Source organism: Rhinolophus ferrumequinum, chromosome 2, assembly GCF_004115265.2.
Source record: "Rhinolophus ferrumequinum isolate MPI-CBG mRhiFer1 chromosome 2, mRhiFer1_v1.p, whole genome shotgun sequence".
Lineage (NCBI taxonomy): Eukaryota > Metazoa > Chordata > Mammalia > Chiroptera > Rhinolophidae > Rhinolophus > Rhinolophus ferrumequinum.
The window spans coordinates 81,853,279-81,868,656 of record NC_046285.1 but is presented as its reverse complement, the minus strand read 5'-3'; the positions used below and the strand labels follow the sequence as shown (position 1 = coordinate 81,868,656).

Sequence of the window (15,378 nt, the reverse complement as noted above, 5' to 3'; positions counted from 1 at the left end):
GGATTCCTGCTCACCTGCCACTTCTGGGCTTGCTGGTTTCCAGCTGTCGGGTAAGTAACTTGGCAATGGCAGTGAAGCTGTTGCTCATGCGGAAGATGTCTCTGCTCTGAGGCCCCAGGATGGAGGAGAATGTGTCTGTGATGCCCTTAATCTCCAGCAGGAGGACATGGTGAAACGAGTGCTCCATGTTGGCCAGCTGACTCACCAGGAACGGCAGGCAGCTTCGGGCTGTCTCCTGCCAAAAACAATGAAGAACATGTACAATTGGTGGCAATGGAAACTAGGGCAGCATTAGGAAACACAATATGGAGGTTCCTGCAAGGGTGCTGCAGTGAATTCACAGTATGCAATGCATCACAGGGACATTTTCCAATCCCCATTTAAAGGCAAAAGCTCACTGCGGGCTTTTGCCCTACCCTGTGACAGGCACTGTTGTAGAAGCTAGGAACACAGCACTGAAGAAAAAGGATAAAAATCCCTGCCATCATGAGATAGACAAATCAGAAACAGAATTCATATGTAACATACATAGTGTGTTGGATGGAGACGTGTGCTTCAAAGAAAGATGAAGCCGGTCACGGACGGTGTAGGTACCTGACCACCGCACTGTACACCTGAAGCTGAAGCTGAATAATAATGAATGTCGACTATAATGTTATATATCTATAGTCACAGGATGTGGAGTACAGCATAAGGAATAGAGTCAGTGGAACTGTAACAGCTATATACGATGTCAGAGGAGTCGTAGATTGGGGGAGGGGGTTATCACTTTGTGAGGGGTGTAAATGTCTAGCTATTACATTGCTTTGTACACCTGAAACTAATAATAAAAGAAAGATGAAACAGAATGGTGAATTGCAGGGATGGGGCCAGTGTTAATTAGTGTAGTCAGGTCAGATCTTACAGAGGTGACATTTGAATTCAATAAGGTTTTAGAATCTAAACCCAACATTCTCAGTAACCATAGAAAACAATCACAGTAAAAGTTGTCCTGCTTGATACAGGGAGGTCAGAGATATAAGAAAGACCTAGGAAACAGGAGATGTGACTGTTTACTACTCAGAGTACAATTTCAAATTTTAAGTAACTGCTCAGCTTCTGATTCAGACTCTGATTTAGTAATTTTTTTACACCATGTCACAACCATTTCATTTGCTTATCTAAGTGTCCCTACGGTTTCATCAAGAATTCTTCTCATATAAAAATTAACATGTCCTTTCTTTAAAGCATATGTTTTCTTAAAGGTGAGGATGGCTATGTGGGTATTTGCTGAAATACCCACATGAACCTAATTATGGGTGATCTTCTGGCAGCTAAATTGAGCTGAAGGGAAAATTAATCACAGTGCAGGAACAAGAAAAATTATAACTGCTCTGGAACTCACATATGAAACCAAGCCAATCTCACATGGTTTGTTCTGAAAGCTTGGAGCATATCCATGTACCTCTCAGGGGTAACAGATAGAATTTTGAATTAGAAAGTGTGATGTTCGGGTAAGGAGAGGGTTAGGAGAAGCTGATTTCTTTCTCGGCTCCATGATATTTTGTCTTTGGGGGCCAAGGACTGCATTCTTCTGTCTTCAGTTATCGCACTATGGAAACAGCACCTGTATGCCCTAATGATAGGTCAGACCTCAGCCCTTCTGACATAAATCGATTATTTATAATTAAAGTAATAATTGCTGACCTGCAGAGAGTACTCTAAGTGCCAAGCTTATTCTACATGTGTTTTATATGTTTATTCATATATTTCTCTCAGTAACACTAGGAGGTAAGTCCTGTGACCACTGCCATTTCACGAGGGGGAAACTGTGGCACCGACAGAAGACTAACTTGCTCAGTTCACATGGCCCTCTGTCTCTACAGCTGCGTCCCTGTTGGCTCCATCTCAGTCCCTCCCATTGAAAATCCGAGACCTATTCATGCACATATTTTTTCTACTCCTTTTTCCTTATATCTTGTTCATTATCAGTTACAAGGCCCTTTTCATGTAATTATTTTTGATTTAGAGATATACACATCATAAATGCTCTGTAAATACAAAATAGACCAGCAGGTCTCGATCTTTTTGGTTGCAGGACCTCTTTACTCTCTTAAAAATTGTAGAAGACCCTAAAGAGTTTTTGTGTAGCTGAGTTATACCTATTGATATTTACCATATAGTTAGTTAAAATCGAGAAATTACAAAGAAAAAACCAATACCTAGAGACATTTCCAGTTGTCAAAGCTGGGGCCTGGGAGGAAGGGTTGGTAGTGGGTATCTAGTGGGCAGAGGCCACAGATGCTTCTAAACATCCTACAACGTACAAGATAGCCCTCCACAACCAAGAATTACCTGGCTCAAAACGTTAATAGTGCCAAGGCTGAGAAACCCTGAGTGAAGTGAAACTGGCTTTTTTTTTTTTTTCTGCAAGTATGTGGTGGTGAAGAATATACCTATGAATACATTTTTTTTTTAAATTCAAGTTTGTTGGACTGACAATGGTTAGTAAAGTTACCTAGATTTCAGGTGTACAATTCTGTACCTCACTATGTATCTATATCTCACTATGAATACATTTTAACACCACTGTCTCTATTTGTGCTAAGGCACTAGCAGTCTTCCCCATCACTGCTTTTGTCCTTTCAGTGCCAGTGTTAACACAGTAAGAAAAAGGTCAATAATGCATGAGTATTATTGTGAAAATAGCTTTGACCTCACAAATCCCCCGAAGGGGCCTCAGGGTCCATGGACTACACTGAGAATTGATGAACTAAAATCCACGGTCAGCAAACTTTTTCTATAAAGGACCAGACAGTAAATGTTTTTGGATTTATGGGGCCATCTGGTCTTCGCTGTGGGAATACGGCTACAGACAACGGGTAGATGGATGGGTGTGGCTGGATTTGGTGCACAGGCAGTCATTTGCTGACCCCTGAACGAGACTATGTGCAAGCAACATTGTCTTGGCCATTCCATTCATTTTCATCAGTGTTATTTAGTTGTTCAAATACTGCTACTCCTATCGCATCAAGCTCCTCTGTTATTCTTTGTCAGGATAATAGAATGTAACTCAGAGAGTGGCCCAAAATGAAAATGTGCCTACCTGGTTATGGTGACAATAGTTTCCCTTTATTACGCATCCACTGTGGGTCAGGTGCTTGGCATATGCTTCCTCACTTAATCCTCACCACAACCTTGCAAAATGGGTATGAGGATGAGGGTACCGAGGTGAAGAAGGTCAATTGCTTGACCAAAGTTACACAAAGGGGAGAGTCATCGTGACAGAGCGGGACGGAATCACGACCTGCCTGACTCCAAAGTTTGAACATTTCCGCTTTGCCTGGGCTGGAAAAAGACTTTTAGTGTGGCCCTGCCTGCGGCAACCTTCCTCTCTCTTCCACCCAGTGCTCCTCTCTGCTGAACTTTCCCGAGGCCCTTTCTCAACACTATCCTTCCTGTGAGTGGTCCTCACCCCTGGCTGCATGTTAGAAGCATCTGGGAAGCTCTGAAAACAATTCTAATGCCAAGTATCCCTCCACCCCCCCATTCCTATTTAATTTCTTTGTAATGGGTGGGGTCCAGGCATAGACATTTTTTAAAACTTTCCAGATAATTCGAATATGCAGCCCGGTTGAGAATCACTAGTCTATATAGAACCCCAAATCCCTGAAAATTTGAGAAGTAGCTGATTTAGGAAATGTGAATTTGGTCCTAAAACTCACACTTTTCTCTCCTCTATGCTTTATCAATTTACAAAAGAGTAATAGAAAATAATATATTCGGCTGCCTGCATGAAAATATTTTATTATTGCGCATCGGTTCTTCTTGCTTTTTTATTAGTTATTGCTTTTTTTTTTTTATTTTTACTTTATAATGAAGAACTCATTATATTTCTTCACAGCTCAACTCTTTGAAGTCTCCATACACCAAAGAGACGCTTGTGAGGGCCATTAGAAATATAAATCAACTGAGCTTGTTACTGCTTTCTCAGTGAGGCTTTGCCAGGGAGACCCCAGGTTTTCTTAGGAGATCTCAGAAGCCTGAGTGGGCCAACAGAGCTTAACTGCTCGGAGGTGTATTTATGCCATAAGTCTCTTTCTTAATGATGGTGTGGTTACTAGCTCCAGAGCAACAGTCAAAGAGTTTGCTTGGGTCTCTTCCCCAACACCAATCCTTTGGCTTCAAGGAACTCTGGAGTAGGGGGACCAATTCTTTCTGATTTGCCTTGGGATTTCTCCAGTTTTAGCGCTGAAATTTCCACATCCTGGGAAAACCCTCAATCAAGGGCAAATTGAGACAGTGTATCACCCTACTCTAGAGTCTGTGAGTAGGTGGGAAATTATTTCACCTCAAAGGACTCTGCTCAGTAGACTCACATTGCTGGTGAATATGATGATATATCATTATATATACCTGTCTCTCTATGTGTGCGTGCATGCATGCGTGCGTGTGTGTGTGTGTGTGTGTGTGCATACACATAGATTATCACTCTCCACCGTAGTTATGTTCTATAAAGACACTTTGAACACTGAAGTGGTAAATATGGAAGCCTTGCTTCTAGGGGAAATACAGGATTATGTTGCTGAAAGCCTCTGATCACACATTTTCATGGAACCAATTCTGGTCCCATGTCAATTCATCAACACAGAACCTTGTTTTACGTATGTTTCTATTTAAAGACATCTTAATGAATATATATTGTTAATGCATTAAAATTGAACTCAGAGCCAATGGCACTGTAACTTATGCCTGAACAGAATCTAAGTAACACATGAATTTTCTCTGTAAGGTACCTCACAGCCTTCTCACACTTAGGAACACTAGACAGCATTTTAACACTATACTTGTGGGACATTTTAAACAATGAAATCACCAATAATAAAGCACAAAGATGAGAAAAATGTGGCATTAAATACACCACTTGTTTACAGTAAGAGCTGAAAGAAGGAGGCAGAGCATTGACTTGGCCAACCGCAGCTAGAGACCTGTGTGTTGGGCGACTCAAATTTTCCTCTGTTCTGTGCATGTCTGTGAGTGACTTCAGCAGGGCCTCAAGTAGTGGTTTGGGGCTACAGACACATTTCAGTGAGTAGGTGAATTTGCAACTATGAAACCAGTGAGGTAGACAGAAAAGATATATATGCAGATAGATAGATATAGATAGATAGATAGATAGATAGATAGATAGATAGATAGATAGATAGATAGATCAATCGATCTCAGATCTTTACGGGTCTCCTATAAAAGGAAAGTATGTGCTTTTACCTTGGCTGGTCAGAGTCAAAAGATATTCCAAACTGTTAAGACATAACTTTCCATTAAGCTATTACAATCAAGCCCAGAGAAATGCAAGTTCAGCTTTTCTGAGGTCAGATGGAGTTTGGTTTAAGTTCAAGTTTCCAGCACATCTTCCAGTTTGTCTTTCCCTCTACTTTCCACCATGAGTGTATTTTCTTATTGCCTTTAAACTAATTGAAATTTTCTTTCCTTAGCAAGTTACTATACAGTGTTCCCTTCATATCTGTGGGGGATTGGTTCCAGGAATCCCTGTGGATACCAAAATCCACAGATACTCAAGTCCCATATATATTGAAGACAATGTAAACGACATGCAAATCGTTGTTATACTGTATTGCTTAGGGAACAATGGTAAGAAAAAGAGTCGGCACATGTTCCATACAGACACAGCCATCATAGGCCTAACTCTACAGTACATGGGAGCAACAACTTAACATTTTTAAAAAAGTATTTTTGATCCGGGGTTGGTTGAAGCCCCAGATGCTGACCTGCAGATACAGAGGGCTGACTATATCCAGATTCATGGGAGCACTAACTGTTTTTTACCCACATGTTAATTCTTCTCCCCATTCTAGATTGTTTTGTATATATAACCCAACTCGGGTGTGCAGATTGAAGACTGCCAACAGCCATTTGCTTTTTGCAACTCAATTGTCTACAACAAAATATGAAAAATGTAGGTAACATGACATATTCTGACTTTTTAAAAAAAAAAATTATCCATTTTTGGTTTGGGACCCTGAGTTAGGGAGGCCTCCTGAATGGGAACTCTAATTATGAGAAAGCCAGAGAAGAAAAGTATCTGAAAATCGTTTTATGATACATCCTGATATTTGTGGTAAGACATTTATGAACTGGTGTTTCTATTGTACGCCGGGCATTTGGACCTGAGGTGAAGTTTTCTGGGGAGAGAAACTGATGGAAAAAGTTTTCTTCCTAAATAAAAAATAGACATATTTATAAAGCCTTTCCTTTAACCAGACATGGCTGTATCTACCTCATGTACTGCCTGGATCTGTGTCAGTCATGAGGGGGCATGTTTATGGGACCAAATCAAGAAAATGAGGATGGTGGGGAGAGGATGGAAGGAGCCTTGCCATCAAGGGTCCTTGATGACATTGTGGAACTTTTGAATGAACCTTAGACCCACCATGTCTTCTAGACTTCTTGTTATATAAGACAAACATTCTTATTATTGAAGCCAATTTTAGTTGGGTATGTTATTACCAAACTCAGCTAACACAAATACTTCATGACATTGTGAGGAATGATGAAATCATACCTGTAAAGGACCTAGCATGGAACAAATCATTTTTAAAAATGGTAGCAATCGTTATTATATTATGTTTAATGAGAGCTGATGATACCAAATATATCAATGAATTAAAAAAATAAACCACTTGGTAGAGTTCTAGTGTTTTACCATTAATATTATTCTTTTCAATACCAGGCATACTGTTTGGCACATAGTAAATGTTTAATGGTGGTGTTTTTTTTTGACATTATGTAATATATGCCACATATGAAAGAATGTATATAAATACTCATATATTTAAGTAATGAAATGGAGCTTTAGCAACACCACTGGAGGCCCTTCCCCCTGTGCTTCTCCCTTCCTCTCCCTGAGTACCTTCCTTATACATTTTCTTGGTTCTTTGTCCTAACATACTGGAAGACTTTTGGTACCCTCTCTTCTGCTGTCTGTTCTGAGTTTGAGGTATTAGCCTTTCAAATAAAATTTCAAATGTTCTCTTGACTGATGAATTTATGGTCACACTTTTTAGAAAATTCAAAACGATGACTGAGTCAGAGTGAGACGAGACCTGCTAGGACTCCTTTCCTGTTGGGTTCAGCAGGTCTGTCTGAACAACGTGTTACATTTTTCCATCCGAGACACTTCTCAGGCCTCCCTGAACTGCACCCATCCTAGCGATTTATAGCTCTTCCTGAGACACCTTCTAGCAAAAACCTAAATTGTTCCATAGCCTAAAATCTCCCCTTGAAAACAGAGTTGTTAAGTGTTTGGCTTTCCAGAGCCTTTCTTTACTGTGGGTAATGCAGAATTGGCAAGTAAGAAACTGGCAAGGCACATAAGAGTATTGGCCATTCAAACGGTCAGGAAATGGGAAAGAATTTATTTGGATACATATTAACAGAAAAAATCCCACCTTCAGAGAACAGAAAGGTGGCTGTACCGTGGAAACCCTCACAGCCGAGCCTCTTGTCTGAGTTGGTATGGGCGGTAATGTGGTAGTTATAGAATGCTGGCACTCCAGCTGACCAGTCGTGGACCTTGGCAAGTTACTTATCTCCATGGCTCCATTTATAAAATGGGTTAATAACAGTGCCTTCCTTGTAGGGTGGCTGTGAGGATGCAGTAAGTTAAAAGCAAAGCGTTCGGAACAATGCCTGGCACATAGAAATACTAAATAAATGTTAGCTATTATTGCTTGAGTGTCAAAAATCTTAAATGCAAATGCAGACATACTTGAATTATTACAAAAACTAAAACAAGCTGTCTCAGAAGCAATAAATCCCCTTAATTTTTTTTGGTTAACTTATTTTGTAAATTGGGAAAGGTTTGGATGTTCTAGAAATGTCCAAAACCCCCAAAACAACAAATATGAGCCAGTGGTTCGGTAACCTGCCAAAAAGTTTACCCTGAAGTGAAATATGCTCATTTTACTGAGAAACCCTATTTCCTTTATAAAAAAATGTTACACGATTAAGTCAAAACAACTTTTCTTAATGACCTGCACCCAATTTTAGCTTATTATCTAGAGCTAGCTAGATTTTTCCTATCGCAATTTTTTCTTGGAGTAAAAATAGTCTACTGTTATAACATTTTCAATCCCACAAAAAGCTGCTGTTATTGGAGTAGGAAAGGCAGTTAATAGTCAAGCTATCCAGCAATTTATATATTCCAAGATAATTGTATAATTAATAAATACTCTTCTTTAAAAAGGACAAGAATATGTACTTCTAGCCTTTAAATATCACTATAAAATATATACAAAATGCTTGCACAATAAGTAGGCATCAAATATTGTTAGTTTACCATATTCTAAAGTTAAGATTCAGTGATTTTTTAAAAAGAACATTGAGAGGGAGAACTCCCTGAAATGCTTTTTTTCTGGAACAAAGTAGAGATTAAAAAAACAAAAAACATTGTTAATGTTTCTCTTAGGCAGATAAACCTCCAATTTTGCAGTGATTTTAAAAATAGCATTCCAAAACGTCACATTCCTCAATTCTTTCATTTATCCTCTGATCATGTCTCAATTTTTTTGTATATCACTTTGGAATAACTGACTGTACTTTTCTTCCCACTGATAAACAAAAACTCTATTAGGATTTAAACATATACATATTCTAACTGACTATTTAATCCAATGTAAATGGAATAAGTTCCCATTCTTTCCTTATTATTTTTGATTCAGTTTGCATGATTTCAGGAGCTCATAGTTTCTGTGGGTACATGAGAGAGTAATAAATCATGCCTAGTAAAACAATATTGTCAGGGCAAAACAATTAAAAAAAAAATAAGTCCCATAATAAAAGTCAAAAAACAGCTGATGAAAACACATGTATCCTTTGTTTTGAATGAAACTCAAATTTTGTAACATGGCAAAAACTAAGTACCAACTGGACTCACTTCAACTCTATACATTTGGCACAGATTGCTAAAATAAACCCCACCCTTGTAAGTAAAAAAACAAAACAAAACAAGAATCCAGGTACAATTTTGTATTTATAAAGCAATAATGGCTTTTATTTAAATATGGAACTTACTACGTCTTCCTTAAAAAAAAATGTTTGAATGAAATCAACTTTGAATTCAAAATAGAAATCAGAGAATGTGAAAGATAGCTTACCTTTATACCTTGTTATTTGAGTCAATTATGTTTTTAGTATGATTTATTTTTTTTTAAAAGTCAGAAAACTGGACATGGTCTGCTGTCAAATAAAATTTTCCAATTTAAGATTATTTCCCCCCAAATAGCATTCAATGTGGCCACAGTTATGTTGGAAAACCCAAATATCTCCGTTTGTGCGGAGAGCTTGTTTCCCAGCATCTTTTCTTTGCATTGACCCCCAACTACTTACAGACCTTAAAACTTATAGAAGCCCATCTAATTTGAACTTTGAACATAGTGTTATTTTGTGGGTTGATAAAAGATTTAGAGTTTCCTTAGTTCAAATTTCCTCTCAGAAAACTGGGGGCTTGGGAACTTAGCCTCTTAAAGGTAAATCTTTTGTGTGGGCTCAAGGGACCCAGAATGAATAATACTGAGCCAGAATTTCTTCTCCCACCACACCATGGTCCCCTCATGTAAATGACCTCTCATTGATTATCCCGAACAATGGTTCCACTATTTCTTTTGCTTCAATTAAGCAAACTTTTGAAAGACCATTGGGGACTTCAGCATTGAAACATTTCTAGAGAACTCAAAGAAGCAGCCCATCTTTAATTACACAATATCTGTTTAGCAAATGTGGTGTAATCACAGAATGATAGAAAAAAGTAACCACAGAGCTCCTGGCCCAATCATGGAAACCATTTTGAAGAAAGATGCTTATTATGGGTCCAAAAAGAAAGAAAAGAAATATAAAGAAAGAAGAAAGAAAGGAAGAAATTGTGTTTGAACCTTTTGCCAGGAAGAAAAAAAGTGCTTTGTGCTCATTAACAATATGGTAAGATTTAACTCAGTCCAACGATACATCAGCTATGATTGAACTTTCTATAATTTACTCATTGCATTACATAATTTACTCATTATGTAATTAAATACATGATGCCTATCTTTCTTTCGCCTACTTATGTTCAAAAGAAATAGCCAGATTTTTCCATGGTAGCTAAGATGTAACTCCCAAAATACAAGTTAGAAATATTTTGATGAGTATTATTTCATTACTTATAGGGGAAAATGAAATGGAAAAATGCAGTTTGCAAAAGTGTAAACCTTGTCTGAGATTGGCAATTTCCTTAGCTAGGAGAGTTTGATACAGTTTCTTTTTTATTTTGTAACTTGCCACCCTCCAATACTCCTATTTTCAGTTCCTGGATTTTGCCTTGGGTTAATTATTTTTGGGTTTAGAACAACTATGTTTTCATTGTGAATTGCCTTAACTGCTTGATGGAAGTAAGTGGGGCATAAATAAATAAGTAAATAAACATATGCAAACAAATTGCAGCTAATTTTTGAAGGTATGTCTGGCCAGGGTGAGCTCAAAAGAAAAAGTTTGAAATATAGTAGACTGGAGAAAACAATTACTTTCCAAACTGCTTTCCACTCATTTGTGAGCTTATCTTTATGTAAACAATGGAAATAAAGTAAAACAGCCTCTTAGGATTTTTAGATAGGGTTGCACTGAGATCTTGAAGGAGCTCGTGGTTTGTCTTAGTCCATTCAGGCTGCTGTAACAAAATATCACACATTGGGTAGCCTATAAACAACAAACATTTATTTCTCACAGTTCTGGAGGCTGGGAAGTCCAAGACTGTGGTGCTGGCAGATTTGGTGTTTGGTTCCATGGAGGAAGGGGGCAAGGGAGTTTTCTTGGGCCTCTTCTATACGGTCACAATCTCATTTCTGAGGTCTCTACCTTCATGACCTATTCACCCTCAAAGTCTCCACTACCTAATACTATCACTTTGGGGGGTAGGTTTCAACAAATGAATTGGAGGGAGGTACATTCAGACCACAGCATGGTTTAATCTTGCCATTTCTCAACAGAATAACAGAAGAGTCACCTCATTGTACCTACTGTTTCCATTGCATCTACTATCTAAGATAATAAAATCTATGCATCTTGCCTTTAAGGTCATTCTCACTTGCTAAGATAGAGGAAGGTAGCCTGTTTCCTTCAGGAAATCTTTGTATCTTCTACTGTTTCCTCCCATCCTTTTCCTTCCCTGCCAATTTAATGTGTACCTAAGTCATAAGGAGAAGGAGTTGGTAACCAAATAGTGTTTTAGGAATGTAGAGCTGTCATAGAGAAGAAGGGCTCTCGCAAGTGTTTTGAAGGAGGAAAGGGATATTTAAATGAGATAGGACCCATCGTTAGGGAGAATGCTGTCTACAGCTCTAGGAAGCTTGCCCTCCATAGTGGAAGGCAGTCCACGAGAAGAGTGGGAGAGAATGGAGAGAGCAGTAGGAGCTTAGCATGACCCAGGGATTTCTAAAATCAACTATATTTAGTAAAGAAACGTTTCAATGATGTGAAATAGTTAGGAAAGTTTGTTTTCCACTTCTCTGAGTGAACGGCCACATACTTAAAACTCTATGGGATCTGCATAGCACTGAAGTTAGGAAACATTACCTAGATCATTTTCATTTACTCATGTTCTGGGAACATTTATTTTCCAGTCATCTAAAATGTATTAATCTTAAATAGGAACAACAATTCCTTTATCAACTTTGGGTTTATTTATTACTTAACAAGAAAATAATGATGTAAATATACCCTTCTCATTGTAGTTTCTAATTTGTTATCTACATGTATTCATCCAGATAACAAGGATCATTCTGGTTGATGCTAAGAACTGTAACAGACATTTCAGTGTGATAGTCCATTGCTGGCCAGCTTACTGTCAGATGCATCTTTCCTTAGGGGCTTTAGCTCAGTCCATATGAACCAGTACCAAGTTCTCAACTCCTACTCTCTACAAAATAAATCTGGCTTTACATTTTCTTTGTTTTTGATAAATTCCTGGGGGATTCTATAACAGATAAGCCCTGTAGGGCTTGGATCCTCGAGACCAGTCCCTCTTACACTTTCACGTGCATACACATCACCTGGGGATCTTGTTAAATTGTAGATTCTGATTCAAGTTTCGCGTGATGCCCAATGCTGCTGGTCTTTGTCAGGAAGCAGACCAACACATCCTGAAAACTATTAACCACCACCCACGACTAGAACTCAATGCTCATAGTTTTCCTGGCCCTCCTCACACACAGCCTGCCAGTTACCAGCTGCCATTTACTAGTACAAGACACTGATGCTCAATCATGTTCCGGGCTCTACCGAGCAGTGAGTTGGCAAGTGTCAGTGGGCCACATGCTCGTATAAGCACGTTATGGAGAGGAGTGGTACAGGGGGCATGAGGAAGTGGAAGGCATGGTTCTTTCTTCCCATGTGCTTAGAGTGGGTTGGGAGTGTGTGTATTCCTACACTGAATGAATGGAAAGCACGTGCGACCAGAAGAAAATCAGGAGTTAAACTCCATATTACAGATGTATGCTCGCAAGGGTTCAGAGCAGGGGAGACTTCGAAGGCCTGGGGAAGTATGGAATTCCTCCCCTTGGATTAGGATCCCCAGAAGCAGACAGACCCTGAGATGATTTAAGTGCAAATCATCTGTTTGGAAACTGCTGGAGGGGAGTAGAGTGGTAGAAAAGGAAAGTGGCTCAGAAAGGGTGTCTGGGAATTCTGGGGAAAGGTTATCTCATTTGGGGGGAGGGGAGGGGGTTGAGGTGTAAATCCCCCCATCATTGGTTGAGGGCTGCTGGGGGGAGCTTTATCTAATTCCTCACACATCTGTCTTGCTATGCCTGTTAGCAGACTGCCTTGTGAAGTTGGAGAAAGCTATAGGCAAAGAAATGCTGTTGCTATCTTAAAAGAGCAGCAGGATTTGAGCTGGAATTAGCAACTACGCTAATCCTCTTAACCCCACTGCGGCCAATGGCCAGTTGTCCTTTCTGGTGAATCCTGGATTCATTCATTTCTTGAGCTCCAGGCTAGAAGGGGCAGTCAGTAGATGGAAACTTTCTGCTTTTCTTGGGGCAAGCACATACCTACTTCCCTCACAGATCCTGGTGCAAGAAAGTCAGACTGGGCCCCTTTGAAGAGAGGAAGATTAGATCTGTGGGGACCAGCTGACCACTCTTCCTGAGGGGAGTGTGGCCAGCCAAAGGCCCCTTCTAGGCACAGCTGTATCATCATGGACTCGCCAAGCTTCCGGCTTACAGAGGACCTGAGAGCGCTTGGTGGATTTGGTCAGTCGGCCTCAGTTACAGTTCATAATTACAAGACATTGTTGAAAATTGTTGCAACATGTAACTTTTGTAACCATTATTTACTATACTAGGTTTGAAACTATTTGTGGGGACCATTTTGTCTTTTCCCCAGACTCTAGTTTCTTGAGAACTGAGGTCCACAGTATTCATTTATTTGATTGCATCATGAAGGGAAACAAAATACTGTCCCAAGGCCACCTGGGCACTGGTAATGAATAAATTTGGAGAGAAAAGGTAGAAGACAGGAAGCATCTGCTAATCAATGAGGCATTTTCGTACTTTGACTCCAGTCTACCATCCATCTTCATCCCTCTCCCTCATCATTCAATGATCAAGCACCGGAAACTATTCACAGGATCCAAAGGATTCTGGGCCTTTTTCTAACTGCTTGCTTGTGCTGCTGTGGACATGCCCCTCTGCTTCCCCTGACATAATCACATCATCAAACAAGCCCAGTTTATAACACATTCCCAAACTCTCCTATGCAGGGTCATTTGCTTCCTTCTTGAGCCAGTCCAGAAGTCAGGAGTAAGAGGCACCATATTAAATATGAATCAGCTGTTTCATTTGTCCTTTGTCTTCATTCACTGTGAGTCCCGCTAGGACAGGGACCATGTCTTTCTCCTCTCTGTGTCCCTATCACCAGCACTGGGTTTACACCTAGAAACTACCTGCAGCTCAACCCTGTATCACTGAAGAAGGAAGGGTATGGAATAGCAGCAGTTATTTGAAAGTGTATTTTGTACATATTCAAAGTTTTTTTGTTTTCTTTACACTGTGCAACAGGTTTGTTATTATTATTTACAGTTAGCATGTAACCTGCTTACAATATAAAGAACAATAAACGTATTTTCATTTCAGGATAAAAAATCGTCCCTAACTGATGACAATTCAGTAGCTGCAGGCACCAACCAAAGAATTGAGCAAACAAATCCCCAAAGTCACTGAGCCTACCCAAGTCTTAACTTACGTCACCATATTTGGGGAAATTGTGGTTTTTGAAGTCATAGGTCCTTCCTCCTGTGGAATGACCCCCAAATCCTTTCTTCTTGATTTGCCAGTTGAATGCACAAATCATCTCACCAGCTCCTGTTTCGCAGGATGTTTTTCCACAGTCAGGATGAGGACAGTAATGTGGTTCTCAGTGGCCTTTGTCATTCTTTTCCTTTTCCTCCTGAAAGTGTTTTTGTGGAAGACCTGCCGGAAGTCACAGAAACACGACCTGGGCAAGATGCGTTTCACTTGTTAACTTGAAGAGTGTCCATGACTCTGAGCCCAGAGAGGATGTAATAAACGGGGCCTGGTGCTTGGCCAGCATATTCCAGCCAGTTAAGCAAACAAGGCAGAGGGCACAGGATTTCACACCTACGCTGGCAGCAGCTGAACTCAGAGGGCATGCCATTTGATTCTTCACAGGTGCAGACTGCTGGTCTCCAGCTAAGGAAAACAACCGACCATAGCATCCTCCCACATACACAGTCAGACAATTAAGTGCATGAACTCATCCTCGAAAAAGTGCTACATACCTCATTGCTGAATATCACGACGGTCACCTTCAAAATACACCCCTTGGGAAGCTATGCACCGACACCAGTGCCTAGTCCACCCTTCAAAGAGATTTTGGAACTCTTTTTCTGGAATGGCCATCAGAGCTGTTGTCGTATACCCTTGATGTCCTGAATGTCATCAAAATGTCTTCCTTTCAATATCTCCTTTATCTTCGGGTAAACAAAGAAGTCATTGGGGGCCAGATCAGGTGAGTAGGGAGGGTGCTCCAATACAGTTATTTGTTTACTGGCTAAAAACTCCCTCACAGACAGTGCGGTGTGAGCTGGTGCATTGTCGTGATGCAAGAGCCATGAATTGTTGGCAGAAAGTTCAGGTTGTCTAACTTTTCCACGCCGCCTTTTCAGCACTTCCAAATAGTAAACTTGGTTAATTGTTTGTCTAGTTGGTACAAATGCCTAATGAGTAATCCTTCTGATAACAAAAAAGATTAGCAACATCTTTGCAACAGGTTTGTGAACTTAATTGTCAGACCTCGTACTATGAGATCATTTGTAAAGAGCATCTCAGG

General features: G+C 39.8%; 1 protein-coding gene across 4 annotated transcripts in view; it reads right to left on the bottom strand.

Annotated features, from left to right (window-relative positions):
- Nucleotides 1-15,378, bottom strand: part of VEPH1 (ventricular zone expressed PH domain containing 1) — a 203,339-nt gene that overhangs the window by 108,986 nt on the left and 78,975 nt on the right. For all 4 annotated transcript variants that reach the window (XM_033092130.1, XM_033092103.1, XM_033092111.1 and 1 more), the window contains one exon: nucleotides 15-235. In XM_033092130.1, the coding sequence (XP_032948021.1) occupies nucleotides 15-235 (221 nt within the window). The remainder of the gene's footprint in view (nucleotides 1-14; nucleotides 236-15,378) is intronic.